Source organism: Herpailurus yagouaroundi, unplaced genomic scaffold (assembly GCF_014898765.1).
Source record: "Herpailurus yagouaroundi ecotype Mexico unplaced genomic scaffold, PumYag 219, whole genome shotgun sequence".
Taxonomy (NCBI): domain Eukaryota; kingdom Metazoa; phylum Chordata; class Mammalia; order Carnivora; family Felidae; genus Herpailurus; species Herpailurus yagouaroundi.
The window spans coordinates 86,376-88,269 of NW_024412450.1; the positions used below are offsets into that span (position 1 = coordinate 86,376).

General features: G+C 40.9%; 1 protein-coding gene across 1 annotated transcript in view; it reads right to left on the reverse strand.

Moving 5' to 3' along the window:
• Positions 1–1,426: 1,426 nt before the first annotated feature.
• Positions 1,427–1,894, reverse strand: part of LOC121018409 (putative olfactory receptor 2B8) — a 15,955-nt gene continuing 15,487 nt past the window's right edge. Inside the window, exon 2 of the mRNA XM_040457139.1 lies at positions 1,427–1,888. Coding sequence (XP_040313073.1) covers positions 1,427–1,888 — 462 coding nt within the window. The remainder of the gene's footprint in view (positions 1,889–1,894) is intronic.

Genomic DNA, 1,894 nt, shown 5'->3' on the forward strand with positions numbered 1-1,894 from the left:
TCATCATTCAGAATTGTATAACAGTTATTTCATAATGAGATGGCTGCTTGCAAAGAGAAGACATATGGAGATTTTTAATAATAAACATACAAATTTTATTTTTTGTTTGAGTTTCCTCCTGGTGCATCCGAGCAATCTGCACAGAACATGGGATTTCCTGGAAATAGTATTCATTTCCCTTTTTTTTTTTTTTTTGATATATCACTGCATTCAAATATATGGGGACCTTGGATGGTGTGAGATATAAAAGCCTTGATCACTTGAAGCCTGGATAAAAGAACTTGTAAAATGGTATGAAGAGAGAATCTAAGTATATTTTACCCTTTAAAACTTTTCCTGCATTACTATACATAAAACATGTAGAATATAAAATAGGACTTGGGTCACACATTGTTCCTCTATGATAATGTCCCCAAATGTCATTTCTAATGAATGGGTTGGCTCACACACTGAATCTCACCAACGTGCACACCTCACATTGGTGCGTCTCCGACTTTGCACATAATGACACGTGAGCACCACCTGGTGTGTTACCAGCTCAAGTTCCCAGTGTCACTGGCAGATATGCATCACATCCTCCCCCTCCGCGACATGAAGGCTACATAAAACCATTGTCATACCTGTGAGGTCACACTGGGGCCTGATATCTGAATGGCTTTATAATCATTGACGTTAGTAGGTTTTTGTTTGACCTAAAAGTTTTTTACACTGTTGCCCACATCCTTCTGTGAAAAAAATGGTGATACAGTCAACTTATGGACCTTCTATCAGAGCCATGACTGAAATGCAAGAAAAAGTGATATGCCTCCTGCAATTGCTAAAAAAATACTAAAATATTAATATTTCTTGGAAACCTGGGAGGCTCAATCAGTTAGGCATCTAATTCTTGCTTTCGGCTCCGGTCACGATTCCACAGTTTGTAAGTTTGAGGCCCATGTTGGGCTCTGTGCTGGCAGCATGGAGCCTGCTTGGGATTCTCTCTCTCCCACTCTCTCTGCCCCTCTCCTGCTCCTGCTCTCTGTCTCTCTCTGAAAATAAGTAAACATAAAACAAATTTAATATATTAATATTTCTGATTTTTATACAATGGTTCATATTCTTATTTTGCTGTGGTTTTTTCCTGTGTGTGTAGATGGCTCTTTGCAATTAGAAATGCAATAGTACTCCCAACGGGGTAAAATAAGAAACATTTGTGGGGGTTGTTGAAATACTAATATGATGTAGATGCTATAGGAACAGTAATCAGCATCTCCGGGAGTTACAATGAATCATGAATTCAGTACTTGAACTCTCACTTGCATAAAAGAATGAGGTAAGGAAATTCTCTTGAAGAGTCATCAGGGGAAATGTTGCATGACACCTGCAGGACACAAAATTTTAAAGCCTCTAACATTCAGCGTCTTCCATCAAATGGTCCTCATCCCAGTCATCTGGAGTCAAAGCTCCTACAGAACACTTTTTTCATTGCTCCCATCACATCTTTGTTCCGCAGGGTATATATGAAGGGGTTGGCCATGGGGGTGACAATGGTGTAGAAAAGAGAAACAAACTTGCCCTGATCCTGGGAATGGTTGTTGCTGGGCTGGAGGTAAGCATAGATGGCTGAGCCATAGAACAGGGAGACCACCGTGAGGTGGGACCCACATGTCCCAAATGCTTTCCTCTGCCCTGAAGCTGACTTTATTGCTAAGACCACCTTGACAATCCGACTATAGGAGAATGTGATTAGTGCCACAGGTATGAGGAGAATGATCATACTGGCAAAGAAGGTCTCAGATTCATTCAGAGTGGTGTCAACACAGGCAAGCTTGAGCAGTGGGGGGATCTCACAAAAGAAGTGGTCTATTTTATTTCTCCCACAAAGTGGTACAAGGAAGATGAGCACCGTCTGCAA